The sequence below is a fragment of the Sciurus vulgaris genome, assembly GCF_902686455.1.
Source record: "Sciurus vulgaris genome assembly, chromosome: 8".
NCBI classification, from domain to species: domain Eukaryota; kingdom Metazoa; phylum Chordata; class Mammalia; order Rodentia; family Sciuridae; genus Sciurus; species Sciurus vulgaris.
In genome coordinates, this window is record NC_136468.1 from 31,552,470 (window position 1) to 31,566,037 (window position 13,568).

At 35.1% G+C, this 13,568-nt stretch overlaps 1 protein-coding gene across 4 annotated transcripts in view; it reads right to left on the reverse strand.

Moving 5' to 3' along the window:
• The window catches only part of PTPRZ1 (protein tyrosine phosphatase receptor type Z1), a 174,773-nt gene that overhangs the window by 40,653 nt on the left and 120,552 nt on the right, over positions 1-13,568 (reverse strand). For 2 of the 4 annotated variants that reach the window (XM_079149828.1, XM_079149827.1), the window contains exons 12-13: positions 5,124-8,694; positions 395-539 (exon numbers count right to left, since the gene is read on the reverse strand). In XM_079149828.1, coding sequence (XP_079005954.1) covers positions 395-539; positions 5,124-8,694 — 3,716 coding nt within the window. The remainder of the gene's footprint in view (positions 1-394; positions 540-5,123; positions 8,695-13,568) is intronic. The other 2 variants (XM_079149830.1, XM_079149829.1) reach the window with 1 other exon arrangement.

Consider the following 13,568-nt stretch of genomic DNA (forward strand, 5'->3'; position numbering starts at 1 on the left):
AACTGTTATTAAAAATATTTTTACCACATCCAAAAATTGTGTTTTCCTAAGTAAAACTTTTAGATTACAACATCTGCTAAAAAGGTTTGTGTTAAATGCTGTAGTAACGTCTGAATGTTAATTAGGTTAGTATGAAAGTGCAACCATCAAAATACCATACTAAATATTAACTGAAGTCAAACTTCCTCCTTTAGTTTACCTTTATAAGTTTAAGTATACAGAACAATCAACCCTTAAATTATTGTGTCTGTGGATTCACAAATTTGCCTTATTCATAGCTACCTGAATAAATTAATGGTAGCTCTCTCAAATATGCATTGAAGATCTTTTCAGATGAAATACAGGCAAAATCTCAGCTTTATGAGTGATTTTTTCCAAGAGACACTCGACTTACCTCCAGTAGATGAAAATACCCACAAGAGCCACAAGACAGATGAAAGTCAGGGCGGACACGATCACGAGGGGCATAACTGCCTTCTTCTCAGACTCCAACCCCTCAGCTAGACCAATACGAGACTCATGGCTACTATTACTGGCCTCTGTAGTCAGAGAAAATTGAGAAAGTTGACATTTAAGATGAAGGATCTGTCACAACATTTTTCAATGGATTAGCTACAACCTTCACTGCTGTTACTTACCTTAAAACTTTGACTCTTTGACGTAAAGAATGTCTACTATTATAAGAAAAGGACGATTTAAGTAAAAGGAAATTTAAAATGTAAGGCAGGATATAAAGCTGAAAAACCATGATAACCCAGCAGAGATTGGCACCAGGTGGGGGTGCAATGGCAAGATGTCCTCCTAATGCTGTCTAGAAAAGCTTGCTCACAGGAGGACAGAAGTATGGAAATGAGGAAACCACCCAGTTTAAAAAGATGATCATGAAAACAAAGGTATTTACTGAATCTTCATATATGATCTTGATTTTCTAAAATTAATCTTAAGGAATTATTTAACCTTGTAATAAGGCAAATCATTGGAGCTATTACTATTTCATGAAGAAAAACATCTTAGGATTACATTTTATGTATTGAGATAATTTTCAATGAAGCAAACTATATTAATTGTAAATGAGTTGGTTTTAAATGCAATTTTAAATGTCTTTCTTATTCACTGTTTTCATCTATCGAAATGAAATACTATTTATTGCATGAGAATTGAAGGAATACATATATCTAAGAGATTCATTTCAAATATGAAAGTGTAAATCATGAAAAAAATCTGAACACATTCCTTGAATTTTAAAATGTGCCAAATGGCTATTTTTGTGCCCAGTCAGGAACCGTTACTGAAATATCACTTTGAAAATCATTGCAACTGAGATATCCTTCCAAGTTGCTAAAAGACTTTCAGAACTATGAATGTCAGTGTCTATGACAATCCTTCCCGTCTGCTCTTTAGGAAGCTGGGAGAGCTTTTCTAACCTGGTGTGCTGATGTTGCTACAAATTAAGAGCCCTTATCTTTTCTATTTTTGGAAGAACTAAATCTAGGTTCCCCATCAAAGTTTAAGTGCTTCCTACACAGTTGGCACATTTGATGTTTTATACCAAGTCTACTATTAGTGATCCAAGACAGAGGGAATTGATTTGATCTCAAATATTTAAGAGTAAGAAATTTGAGGCTGATATAAATGCACATACATGGCATTAAAATACATTCTAACTACAGAAAACTTAAGTTTGAACATAATGGTTTTCTTCTGTAATTAGGGATGATGGCAGAGAGGGCCAAGAATTAAATCCACTCAGACAGGAAATGTATTAGAGGAACATAAAGACACCATATTTCCCAAAATGTTTGTTTCCTGGGCTGGGGAGATAGCTCAGTCTGTAGAGTGCTTGCCTTGCAAACACAAAGTCCTGGGTTCGATCCCCAGCACCGTGCAAAAAAAAAAAAAAAAAAAAAAAAAACCATTAGAAAAAAGTGTAATTTCAAAATGTGACTAAATATCATACAACTGTATAAAAAGTGAAAATACTGTAAGTCAACCAAACCCTGTGCTATAGTTAATATTCTCATAAGAAAAGCCAAAACTTCAATTTTTATTAGGTCAACCAGAGACTCTGGCCATTATGTATTGTGTGGAGACTCATCTGAACATCTAAATAATTTGTTGACTGCAGTGAAAATTTCCTTATGAAATTAAAGCAGCACCTTGTTTTATACAAGGTCATCTTCATATTTTTCCTATTGTAACTGTTGTTACTTAAATGAAAAGTAAGTTTTTGGGTAATAAAAATCCACTTAGCAAGGTCCTTGGTATCTAGTAATTACATATGTGGTTAATTGTATTACCCATAGCAGTCATTCTTAACTGTGATCGTGAGAATAGCAGTATCAGTATGACCTGTACCTTGTTACAAATGCAAATTTTGTGCTCTCCCAAAACCCAAACCAAATCTTGTGAATCTGAAACTCTGTGGGTAGAGCTAAAGAAATTATGTTTTTACAAGTCCTCAAGGTGATTTTATCTACAATAAAACTTGAGAATCAATGATGTAGATTAATGTATGAATAATGTGAGCTTATATAATCTCACAGGTCTTTGATTACCAAAAACATTCATATCAACATGTATAGGGGTATATGTATAGAAAAATACATATCTCATTCATAACAGATTTTTGTGAACACACATTCATGAGATGTCTGATCATATTTGATATATATGGAAGATACATAACACTTAAAATACACATAACATTTATATGCAAGCATTATATACACACATGCACATACATGTAGTCTTATATATAGACTTTGCTCATAAATTTTCTGGGAAAACTGATCTTAAGTTCTTTTACTGAGGAGTTAGCATGATAATTGTATTGTAATTATATATTATGCAATCTAGGTACTTTATGCAAGATGGCATACCACATGAAAGTACAGACAATCAGCTGGTTGCTTTATATACTGAAACAAGGAACAATCTGTTGTATTGATTTAATTTTCATTTTGTTGAAACTAATGTATATTCTTTGATGTGGCTCAGTAGTGTATATGAATTCCCTAAATAGTAATTATTTACTAGTAGGCAATCAGGAAATAAAGAACTAAGATTAATATATTAAAATGTTATGAGAATATAGCAGTATAATTATGGTATTAAAATTTAAGTATCATATATAATTTATTGTCCTCAATAACGAAAACACAGTTTCTAAGAGACAAAAACTAGTAAAATAAGTTTTTAGGCTAACTTTTTAATTTAGTCTTTGTGCAACTTGGATTAACTAATCAAGTATTTTGGATCTCTGTTTACTCATTTATAAATACCAGATACTAATTTTTGCTGTATTTGTATTATTTTGAGCAATAGATGTTAACAATTGTTCTTTATCTTAGAAATACACCATGCATTGTAAATCTCAGATTAAGGGATATATGCAGTAGTGAACCAGATGAATGACCTGTGATTTTTACAGATATAGCTTCAAAAACAAGAAAGAATTTCCCATAGTCTTATTATATCTTATTTACTTCATTAATTATGTTACTTAATGATACTGGATGTTATATTCATTTTGTTTTTTCCTCATTAGTTGGGGATCACACTCTTAATAATTAATCTAATTTGTTCATTGAATAGCAAATTGTGTAAGTCAATAATTCTAGGTTTAACATATGTATACATATATATATAGTCTTTTTATGATAGTATAACAAGAACATATCAATGTCAATACCTAGTAAGAAAAAAATTGATGAATTCCTAATATTTCTCTTGAAAATAAATCTGATAAATTTTTTTTTTTTTAAAAAACAAGTACTATAATTGAGGGCAGAAAACAATTCATATATAAATGACAACACTAATGAATATAGTAACCTATGGACTCATTATTCATACTCACATATTAGTTCCATGTGTTTAAACTGAAATGCAATGTTAAATAGGTAACAAGTCAGAATACAGAAAAACTTCTATCAAAACATACAAACTTTTAATTGGTGCTTCACTGAAAGAAAAGTACACTAATTCAAAGGATGAAAATAACGAAGAGGAAAAAATATCATAATGAGTTTGGTCTGTATCCTGGATTATAAATACTCACTTTGAGTCAGTAAGAGTGTAGAATATTATATTAGCCTATCTTTTGACTAAAGATTTAAATGTTTTCATTGTTAATTAAAAAATACCTTGTTACTTAATAAAAGCAAATTATAAAATTCTTATTATCATCAATTCAATGAAATTATCTAGTACTTCATGTGCTTAAGTGACTGATTCTTGCTTTTCTTCCCACTGGCATTTAAAGCAGACATCTGTATTATATATGCAGTAAGTCATCTGCTCTAAGAAACATCTGGACAATAAATCAATTTGCATAAAATACATTAACAAACAAAATGCATCTCTCCAGAAAATGTTCTAGTGTTTTACAACTTGTCATACAATACCTATACATACTATGCATATTAATATCTATTATCTAACTTTGAAAGTTATATAACAGCAAGCACAAAGTAAAATGCATTTTGTTGGTTTACACTGCCCTCTTTAGGCATTTAGGCAACATTAAGGGGTTCAACGGTAACTTAAAAGGAATGTCAAAAAAATTTTTTTTAACTTCACTGTTAGTTTTCAAAACTTAAGAGCATTTCTTCTTAAAGTTCCCCAAATTGACAATGATGTGCAAATTTTTCTGATTCCTTTACGTGGGGCACATCAGAGAGAGGTGCTCATATCATGCTATTATAAAATTTTATAATTCATTAGAACTAGTTTTACAATTATTTTAGAACACAAGTAAATATGAAAATTAAAATCATCTCAAAACAGCACATTCTGATCTTGTTCTAAAAGCAATATACTAAAAATGTATTATCCACACGTAATTGCTCCCACACATAATAGGCTTCTGTAGAATAAGAAATACTGACAATACATAAAAATTGCTTTATGTATTTCGGAGAAAATTAAGGATCAAAATGTGTTGAATATTCACTTGAAAAATGAATAAACCATATTTTAAAATCTGTAAATTGACTTGTTGATGTTTTGATAAAAAAAGATGATCTGTTTTACCAAATTTCTCTTTTTCCATGCTTTTTCTATTTTACTCTCAGAGCAATAAAACCACCACACCTCTGTCTGTCCTTTTGGTCATAACTAACCTGCCTCTGAATTGTTGAACACTTCTGAGTGTCCACTAGTAGCAGATGGTGTTGAGGACCATGGGGATCCAGGGGTTATTTCTGAGTCGCCTGCTTCCGGGACCCCATCAGCATCTCTTTCATTAACATCTGGAAAACTGAAATCTGTGGATGTCTCATTATCATTAAGGCTATCTGAGGCCCCCTGCCCTGAGCCACTCTCTTCATCACTTGTCAAAACGGCCCATGCTTTAGATTCTGGGTTTAGAGGAAGCAGGGCACTACCAGTCTGAATGTCCACGTCCTCTTTTCCATCATTGTGCTTGTGGTTTAGCACATGGGTTGGTGGTGATTTATCAGGACTTCCGTACAAACCTGTTTTACTCTCTGAGGTTACACCTGTAACTTTATTTTCTTCTTCAGAATTCTCAGAGAATGAATGTAAGATTGGATTATTTTGATGCACAAGACTGTTCTCCTGGGTGTCTGAGTCATTCATTACCTTTTCCTGGGATTCTCTATAGGATAAGCATGACATACACTTATTCAGGGACAAACCATCACTATCTCTGTCATCATAATCATCATCATCATATTCAACATCATCTTCACCACCACCCACTAAATCAGCATCAGATCTGGCATTATGGGTCAGCTTAGAAGTAGCTGTAGAAGGAAGCGGCAGCTTGGCTGTGGTCACAGAACCATCTCTGTTGGGAGAAATAGCTGTAACCGAAACGTACCCATTTCCTAAAGGAACAGAATGATGAGTTGAGACAAGCGTATCAGAAACAAGTGTTGAAGTACTAGCAAATACCTCATCGGGAATAGAACTTTTGGTGGAGGTGAAGACTTCATCAGAATATATAAGTTTATTTATGAGTGTATTTGGTGGGTCATCAATTGATAAAACTGGGGTAGCAAATGCATGCCTTCCTTTTGTGGGGAAGGCTTGGTTAATCTCCAAATTAGCAGTTTGGAATAACTCATTATTATTGTACAAAGAAGGTACCTCTTGCCGGGAACTTTTGCTTTTAAACAAAACTGTTTCAAAATATTTCTCATTTGTATAAGACACTGTTAAACCTTGAAGTGAAGCAGAGTGCATATTAGAAGAAGGCGATACATCAAAACCTGGTACAGATGTAGAGTGCAGCGTGCTTTCACTTGAAGCAGAATTTGTTGCCTTGAGATGCAATATTGCAGAACTAACTTTATCAACCTTGGGGGTTTCAATCAATATTGGATCACTAGGCACAGTTGGAAGAGCAGTTTTAAGCAAGGTGTCAAAATCAGAAGCCTGAAAGGAAGGTTGTAGCAATACTTCAGTATTAAAAGGAGATGAGGCCTCAGAGAACAAAAGCTGAGTTGAAGGAGATAACATTTCACTAGAAGCAGGGTCAGAGGGTGCTGGCTCAGAGTTTGCACTAAACACAGGTTTAAGTGAAGTGTCACCAAATGCTTGAGATACAGTATGTGCAGGTTGAACTGGAACTTGACTAATCTCATGATCGAAAAACTTAGTGGCAGTATAACCATGAGACCCTGGAAGCATGCCTTTTATGCTAGAAATGGGAACAGAGGTTTCTTGTAAAAGCACATTCAACTTATTGACATTATTGTACATGTTGGGCATGACTGTGCTTTCAGAATGGTAAGCCATCTCACTGAAAGAAGAAATTTGCAGTTCAGTCTCATTTCCATACATTATTTCACTTTTAGGAAGCAGCTTATTATCATCACCAAACACAGATGTTGTATATGTAAATTGAGCTACAGAAACAGGTGAAGAAATGTTAAGGGCTGTCAGCCCATCTGTGTCAGGTAAAAGAAATTCACTATCAGAGGAGGCTCCAGACCATTCCCCATCACCAGAGAGGACATGAGTAGATTGCAGTAATGATACAGTTGGGGTTATTAACGAAGGCTTAGGCATCAATACATGGCTAGAGCTGCTAAATAAGGAACCCTGATAAGATACATCAACAGAATCATGCACAGGTATTGCAGAGCTGTAAGAAACAGTGAAGACGTGTTGGGAGCCCCCATTATTAGATAAGGCATAGGAAGGTTCAGGCCCTGAAGAACGTGCATGCACCATGACATCACTGCTGGATGGTTCAACTTGAGAAAACATAAGCGTTTTATAAAGGACACTAGATTCACTACCAAATTCCAATGTCTCCGAAGCAGCATGAGTAGTGGTCTGATGTGACAGCACATCAGAATATTGAGCAAGGCTGGGTTCTAACAACACATCACCCCCAGCCACTGGCAGAGAAGCATGCAAAGACACCTTATCACTCTCAGTAGCTGAAGTAACTTGTGGAAGGATCTGAGAGACTGTATGCAGATGGTGGAACAATTCACTACTGAAGGAAGCAGAGGAAAATGGAAGCAAAGGTGCACCGTCATAGGAGGACAGGATGGATTCAAATGACACATCGACACTGGGGAATACAGGCGCAGCATGCAAGGCCGAATCACTACTTGAAGCAGCAGGGGTAGTGTTGAGGATCTGATTGTCAAGCAACAAAGGGGTGACTAGAGGAAAGACTTCACTACTGTAGGAAGGTTGAAGAGGTGTCTCACCATTATATACCGGTTGAGTTGTCTGCGAGTGTACAACATTGATGGTGGAGACGGAATGTTGTTGTCCGGAGGATGGAGTGAAAGCATGGGGGGTGACCTCAGTCGGGAGGTAGGCAAAGGTAGAATAATGTGGCATTTCTATATCTGTGACGGAGGGACCCTGTGACACCACAGGGCCTGGAGAAAAGGACTCACTTGTCTTCTCCATTTCATCAATATGTATCTCAGTGTCATTAGTCTGGAGGAAGCTCTCTCTGCCCGATCCAACATCAGGCTGTGCTGACGCATCGGTGGAGCTAGGAAACCACACACTTCCGTCAATGGAAGGATCCTTTAGTGATTCTTCTGAACCTGATGAAGCTGGATCTTCTGAAGCATTTCTGGCAGTTTCTGGTTTAAGGATATCATATGTGATTGCCTCTGGGCTTTCTGAAGAAAATATGTACCCATGGGATATGTTCTCAGAGGCAAAGGGCAGAGCAGAGGTGGCAGGACTGGAGCCTGAAGAATCATCTGCTCCAGTATCAAGCTTGAAACTGGTCAAAAAACTGTCCTCCTCACTGATATCAGTAGACACCTCTTGAAAATCCGTTATAGAAATTGCATTTAAAGATTCTGCAGTCCCAGACAAGTTTATCTGTGGAAATCTAAGAATAGTCTCAGAGCCATCATTTAAAGAAGTCGAAGTACCTTCCACAGTATGCAGTGGCAGCTGGGTCACAGTCTGAGGAGTCAAGGAAACACCTTTCTCTGTGACTAGTTCAGCAACTGGTTGGGAAGTGGAATAGAAAGACATCTTGGGAATATCACTCTTTCTAGAAAACTCGCTTCCTCTTGTTGGAGCTCGGTTGGTCTTGGCCTCGTTGTACTTGGTCCCTATGTGATTATAGTGTGTTGTGGTGGAAGTCTGGGGTTCCTTTTTCCTTATTTGGTTTGTGGAACTGTCTCTACTGGGATTCACCACAGTTTCTTCTTCACTGTCCTTTCCTCCTTCTTCCTCCTTTAAAAAGCAAACAAGATTTCATGGCACATAAGAAGAAAGAAATGAAATCCTAATAACACATTTTACTGCTAATCAACACTTGTGGGATCTTGGGAAATTTTATCCTCACAGAGCACATATTCTATTCTATTCTATTCTATTCTATTCTATTCTATTCTATTCTATTCTATTCTATTCTATTCTATTCTATTATTTTTTTTCTATTCTATCCTATTCACCATACATCTGCCCTATACCCATTACCATCCATCCTCTATGGAAAGTAATTAAACCCAATGAAAACCCATTAGTTTCAGGAACTGGTTTTATTTTAATGGTATGGAATGAGAGAGCTAAATTAATAGATATTACAACTTTAAAAAGGAAGACTCTTAGTAGTTGTATTTATATATTGAAATTTTAAGTTTTATTTATGGTATTTATTTTCTTATTTCTAAGTTTTTTTTGTTCAGTTGATTGGGCAGCAAGCTAAATAGCAACTAGCTTTCTTATAATATAAAATGGCAATGAATCTATGTTTCAAAGATCAAAATAATTAGACATTGAGAATATTTAATTGTGTATATTCACAATAAATTTTTCAATCATCTTATGGGGAACATTTAGGATAGAAAGAAGTGGCTTTGTTTTTCTTTTAATATTTTACACTTAAGATGTAAACAGATATTTTAAAGGCAACTCATCAAAATATAATTCTAGTACAAGTTACTTGATTTTTTGTTTCCTTTTACAATAATCATTCAGGAAGCCAAGTCTTCTCTGTACACATAGTGTAACGGCCCTGGAGTGTTCAACCAAGACTCATTCCTCTGTGTGTGTGTGTGTGTGTCTGTATATAAAATTGGGAATGTTATGTCTTGTCATATTTTTTAAAAAGTAAATCACCAGAGATGATATTTTTTTAGTTCATGTGGAATACTCTTTGGTACAGTATCTTTGTACTTCAAAAATTGTTAAAATTGTTATGTATTAGATTTTATGGTCATGTTTCTTAAAAGAAGAAGAAAACAAAACAAAACAAATACACACCAGTCAATGAGAACTTGGTCAGTATCAGCAAAAAGAACTTGAATGTTCAACCATGTGTGCTTCTGGGCATGTGTCTGACGTATGTGCAGAGCTGCCCTGTATGAAACTGGCTTCCGGGCTTAATGACTGCTTCATTATTTGGTTAGTTGTATAGTATTTTCTGAGGTATAAGTTGCAACACCTGAACTGAAATTTCCTCTCTAGTGGTATTTCTTCATAGAATTTTGCATTCTGTTTAATAACCTTGTTCACAAGGACAACCTGTGGAATTTCACCAATTTCCTGAATAAAACATTCCCCTCATCTACAAGCCTAAACAATTAATGGAAAGAAAATAAGAATACTTTGCCTCAATTTGCTTTGGGTGAAAATCTGGTGGTATCAGTTATCTCTTCTCTCCTTAAAAGATCTACAGCCTTTTGTTTTATAATTGGATCCAGAGTTTTGCTGAGGATCAGTGGTATGCTTAGCAGTGTGGAGTTTCCAAACTCTTCCTCATTGTATTTGCAAATTGAATATTTACCTACTCTCTGTGGTCACTCCACAATATTAACCTCTATCAAAACTCTATTTGAACTTTCTTTTTCCTAGACCTTCCCTCAATCTCAGCAGATGGTCTTTCTGTTTATAGAGAATACAGAAGCCAACAACATCACACCTCCTCCTAACACTAAAATCATGGAGCAAACAAGTCTCTCCTGTCCCTGCCAATCTGCTGCAGCTGAGATGTTGCTTCCCTTACTTTTCAAGGCTAATTCCTACACCTGATCTTAAAATGTATCCTCATCTCTTTAGGCATTGAACACACTTGAGTATTTCCCACTATTTTGAGTTTTCTCAAGTTACCAAACCAATCATTCTCATCAGTTTAAGTGAATTCTAATCTCTTATTTAAAAGAAACATAAAGGAAACCCCTGAATTATGCATTTCATTTTACCTTTCTTTTTCTCTTCTTAACTAAATCTCTCCAAAAAACATGCCATCTGTTTTGATCATATGATCCAGTAATTTCTATGGACCCCACAGAGATTTGTTTATAATCCCACACAAACACACTCTATCATATCCACCAAAACTTTGTAGATTTCCACAGAATTTTTACTAAAACAAAGCTACTCATCTCCTTCATCTCATTCTTGGTGGGGGACTATATACAAACCCAGGCATATCCTTCAATTTTTTTTTCTCTAGATTTTAAACTTTATGAGGTACAGTCAGATAGACCTCTTGTAATCTGATATAGGTGACAGACTATTTACCAAGTCCTGTTTATCTCTGAGGTCACGGTACCCTGTTTTAGCATTTCAGAAAGATATCTCATTCATGCTCTTTGATTATTTCATATATACCTGACCACAAATATTTTGGTTGATAGTCTTTACTATAAGGTCTTATGGAGTTGTGAATCTCTCTTCTACTGTGGTTTTGAACCTGCAATCATTCATGGTTTCCATTGGTATAAATTTTGGTTTAAGTCTTGATCATGCTGGAAGTAGTACTATTGTCTTCAAAGTCATACATTTCTATTTGTAGAGGATCTAAGGAATATCCCTAAAACTATTCATTTCCATACTCAGGGTCTAGAAGCAAGTATAGATACATTCCTCTTATTTGCCAATCTCTGTCAATCATTCTTGCTTGAGCAATGGAAGTAAATAGTAGATGAGTTTGGTAGTGTTTTCAACCCATCTCAGAATCATGCTCCAGGAAAACACATAATAACTGACATGGATCTTCCATTTTAATCCTTTATTACAATAGCTAATTTCAAGAGCATGAAGTATACCATTTTCCCAAGTTTACTAATGACTGCTCCTGTTCCCCTCATGCTAAATCCTAGTTTATGAAGTGTTAGCTGACTTCCCCTCCCTCAAAAGTGCCAATGTATTTGGCTTGGTCTTTTAAAGAATGTGAGTTGCTGCTTTCCTGGGCAGTACCACCATGGTAGAGTCTCATAAATGGCATAGCTGTCAAAAATAACTTTTTTATAGGTCACAGCCCTTCTCCCACAAGAAAAGATAATTTTTGATTTTCTATTCTGCCCTCTTAGAGGTGTCTCCTTCTGCAGCATACTGCATATTCTCCACGTCTCCATTCCACTCTGCTAGGAGGTAGGTGGCAGGAGAGGGAGGTTACCCCCCAGGAGGCTTTACTTGTCTGGTCACCGATAGCAGTGTCCCACTACCAAGCATCTGCTGAGCTACTCTCTCTACATCTTCTTCTTGCTTTTTCAGGCTTAATGCAGTCATGAGTCCCTGCTATCAGTAGCCCATGTGTATAGATCATTCCTTGTTGATTCCACTAACTCTTCCCTCATGTTTGTGAACAGGCTTTTTATTAAACTAACCTCAGTGCCTATTTGAATGTGGCGTCTGTTTCTCATTGGGTCCTGGGCTGAAACGCCAAGTTATTTCCTTTCCTTTTTCTCAAGAATCTTTCTTTAACTACAACAAGCCAGCATAAAGAATGCAATATAAAAATGCCTTCACTTTCCTTTCTAACAGGAAGATCTGCTTATGTATCTGTGATGCAAGTAACTGGTGAGACCTGAAGCACTTCATGTACGTGGCCACTGCTATTTCCACTCTAGAGTGTCATGACAAAAATAAAGGCAAACCAAGTCACATTGATAGCCTGTTCACACTGCTAAATGTTATGCTAGAAGTGAAATTACATTTTATGTAGAAATTTACCAGTAATTAACATTAGAAATTTTCAAGAAACTTTTGTAACTTTATGCTAAAGGCAGCTATGGTGGTAATATCATTTGAAAAATAAATAGGAAATTGTGCTAATGGGAGTTCTGAAGAAAAATAATTGATCATTCCTTGGTTATGTCTAAAAAGTTCATGATGTGCATTACATTTCATATGAGATAAAATTCTAAACAGAATATCATTTACTAAATGGCACCAATCACTGGAACAAGGGTTTGCTTCAGTGGTTGGAACAATGAATTGACAACAAAGCATGAATGTAATTTACTTTTCCCTTTTTTGATTCGGTTCTGTTGATCATTCTTAGGCACATACATATCCATATGCCTCTGCAGAGGTATGCACCACACACACGATATGTTAGCTGAATTTTGAAAACTCTTGTTGGAAGGTGGACTGGTTGATTGGTAAAACAATCTCTTGTAAGAGAGAATGCCCATAAGATACATAAATTATTGAGGTAACTGCACCTGTGAACACACAGCCTAATTGCAAATTATTGCTATATAATAGTAATCACTGTTACACTTTATCAGCTCCTAAACAGTATGTACATTTGCCCACATTCAAAATATCTTCAATAGTAGCACTGGGATTGAACATATAGTTTCAGTTATGAACAGCACATCTGGGCTTAGGATGAATATAAAATTCATTTAACAATTATGTTCTTTCATTTTACAATTATGATAATGTTAATATTTGCAGATATTCTCAAATAACCATATTTCCTTGGAGACACTGTGCTAGAAACAATTACTCAATAGTCTGAATACAAATAATCTAATTAAATGGGCAAAATATACATACAATTTATTTTTGATTCATATTTATTAAGATTTTACCAATCACTGGTTATTTACAAATAAACTATCAATATTAAGAACTAATAAAATACCATTCCTGCTAGACAAATTTGAGAAGTAAAAATTTCCAATTTACAGCTATTTCTCACAGTCATAATTGTTTTTAAAGTTCACTGTTTTATTTCATTATCATCAAAAACTTCAGATCTCTTTTTTGGCATTAAATTAATCAAAGCATATTCTAATTTTTTCATAAAAGAATCATGTATACCAATTACATGATTATAAAGCTTAGTCACTAACTCAACAAACAATGGA